At 52.2% G+C, this 2721-nt stretch overlaps 1 protein-coding gene across 1 annotated transcript; it reads right to left on the reverse strand.

Annotated features, from left to right (window-relative positions):
• Window positions 1-296: 296 nt before the first annotated feature.
• LOC115600200 (olfactory receptor 14J1-like) lies at window positions 297-1256 on the reverse strand. Its single transcript, XM_030468465.1, has one exon. The coding sequence runs from the start codon at window positions 1254-1256 to the stop codon at window positions 297-299; it is 960 nt and encodes a 319-aa protein (XP_030324325.1).
• Between the last annotated feature and the right edge of the window lie 1465 nt (window positions 1257-2721).

The following is a 2721-nucleotide window of genomic DNA, read 5'->3' on the forward strand; positions in this document are numbered from 1 at the left end:
TGCTGAGTGGGTCTAGTGACACCTTAGAGGGACAGGATGTGGACACGGGAAGATGTTTTTTGTTAGTTGATAATCAAGGACTCGCAGTAAGGGTTAGAACAAATTTTATAAGGTAACCAGGAAACTAAAAACAGGGACATTTTTTAGCTTTAGCTATACAGGTCTAAACATTAATGTAGGAACATAACCAGAAATGACAACAAAACAGAAGTAATGATAAATGCAGTGGCTAAAAAAACAAACAAACAAACAAAAAAACAGAAAAAAAAAATACTGGGAAAAACATATTGCGGGAGTCATCTCTGGAGAATGATGATGAATTTCTCATTGTTGAAAAATGACATTGCAATCAGTTTCCTGATAGAATCCTTGAGCTCCTGGTTCCTCATGCTGTAGATGAGGGGGTTCACTACTGGAGGAACTACCGAGTACAGAACTGCTACGACCAGATCCAGGGAGGGGGAAGAGATAAAGGGGGGCTTCAGGTAGGAAATCATGGCTGTGCTGATGAACAGGGAGACCACGGCCAGGTGAGGGAGGCACGTGGAAAAGGCTTTGTGCCTTCCCTGCTCAGAGGGAATCCTCAGCACAGCCCTGAAGATCTCCACATAGGACACCACGATGAAAACAAAACAGAAAAAAGCTAAGCAGGCACTGACCACAATAAGCCCAAGTTCCCTGAGGTAGGAGTGTGAGCAGGAGAGCTTGAGGATCTGGGGGATTTCACAGAAGAACTGGTCCAGGGCATTGCCCTGGCAGAGGGGCAGAGAAAATGTATTGGCTGTGTGCAGCAGAGCATTGAGAAACCCAGTGCCCCAGGCAGCTGCTGCCATGTGGACACAAGCTCTGCTGCCCAGGAGGGTCCCGTAGTGCAGGGGTTTGCAGATGGCCACGTAGCGGTCGTAGGACATGATGGTCAGGAGAGAAAACTCTGCTGTGATGAAGAAGACAAAGAAGAAGAGCTGTGCAGCACATCCCTTGTAGGAGATGTTGGTGTTGTCCCAGAGGGAAGTTGCCATGGCTTTGGGCAGAGTGGTGGAGATGGATCCCAGGTCGAGGAGGGAGAGGTTGAGGAGGAAGAAGTACATGGGGGTGTGGAGGTGGTGGTCACAGGCGATGGTGGTGATGATGAGGCCGTTGCCCAGGAGGGCAGCCAGGTAGATGCCCAGGAAGAGCCAGAAGTGCAAGAGCTGCAGCTCCCGCCTGTCTGCAAATGCCAGGAGGAGGAACTGCCTGATGGAGCTGCTGTTGGACATCTGATGCCACTAGGGATATAGATCTATCAGTGAAAGAAAAAAAAGGGAGAATTTAGAGCAGTGTTTCTTTACATTACTAAGTTTTTCCTAGATATTCACAAATTTGCTTTTCCTGTTTCATGAAAAACTTTGGCATGCCCCTTTTAAACACCCTGGCTTATCCTTGTTTCATGTCCATAAAGGAGTGGGAGGGGTCAGTGCTGCCATACACCAACTGGTAAAAAGGAGCAGGGGGGATCTCAGATTAAATCTATTCTTGATATTAAATATCTTTTCAGCATTGTCACCCTCAATATACAGCCTGCAGAGCAGAGCTGAAAGGACTCTGAATGGATTGGTCTGGTCCAGTTTCTCCCACACACATGAAGAGCATTTTAATGCAGAAGCCCCTGGCATTTCTGCTGCTCTGCAAGTGAAACCTTAAGGATGCTGAGAGGCAGAGGGACTGTCCCTTAGTGCAGAGTGAGGACAGCTGCTCTGTCCATCAGTCCTACTCTCAGCTGCACGAAGAGGACAAGAACCTTAAATGAGGTATCCTAAATGCTCCCTCCCCTTAGCCCAGCAAAAAGAAAGGGAAAAATAAGGGCAGCAGCAGCAGGGGCAAGATGGGAACCTGCCAAAGTTCTGCTGCCAAGAGAGTCAGGACTCCAGCACTTCTCCTCTCTGGTGCGAAGGGTTTCTGGAAGTATGCTCAGAATTCAGTGCCCATGATCTGAAGGGCTGGGGGACTGTGCTGTGTGACAGAGAGCAGGGTTTAGCTCTAGGGAGGGCAGCAGCTCTGCAGGGGATGACTGGGAGGTGCAGGAATCCCCCCTGCCATCATCTTCCAGGCAGCAGCTCCCTCTCCATCCCTGCCCATCTCTGCTGCCTGCAGCTCTTTCTCTGTCCCCAGCTCTCCTCCCTGTCAGTGCTCACAGCCCCCATCCCACCCCCTGAGTGCTCAGCTCTGCCCTGCAGACCCCTCCTGGCAGCAGCAGGACCTGTCCAGGGGAATCTCTGGGTGTGCAGGGGCTCAGGAGCAGCTCAGAAAAGGGCTGGGGAGAACTGGGGTCTGTGTGCCTTCTGCAGAGTGCAGAAAGAGCTTTCCATGCCCTGGAGAGACAAGTGGAAGCAGAGCCTGAGGAGAGCCCAGCCAGGAGCAGGAAAGCCCTGCCCTGAAGGGACTCCTGAAAAGTCCCCTCAGAAATCTTCTGGGCATCAGCTGGAGCTGTGAGCAGCCCTGAGCAATTCATCCCTCTCTCACCAGCACCAGGAGCCTGCCCTGTGCTCCCTGTCTCCTGCCAGCCACAGCTTCTGCCAGCACCAGGGAGCTCCCCGGGCAGGCTGAGAGCTGCCCCTGGCAGGCAGGCAGGCAGGCAGCAGAGTCCCTGCCCCAGCACACAGCCCCTGGGCTGCAGGACCCTGCTCTGAAGGACAGCCCTGGGCACCCCTGCCTGCCACACCCCCTCACTCCTCTTCACAATTC

This window comes from Calypte anna, unplaced genomic scaffold (assembly GCF_003957555.1).
Source record: "Calypte anna isolate BGI_N300 unplaced genomic scaffold, bCalAnn1_v1.p scaffold_133_arrow_ctg1, whole genome shotgun sequence".
NCBI classification, from domain to species: domain Eukaryota; kingdom Metazoa; phylum Chordata; class Aves; order Apodiformes; family Trochilidae; genus Calypte; species Calypte anna.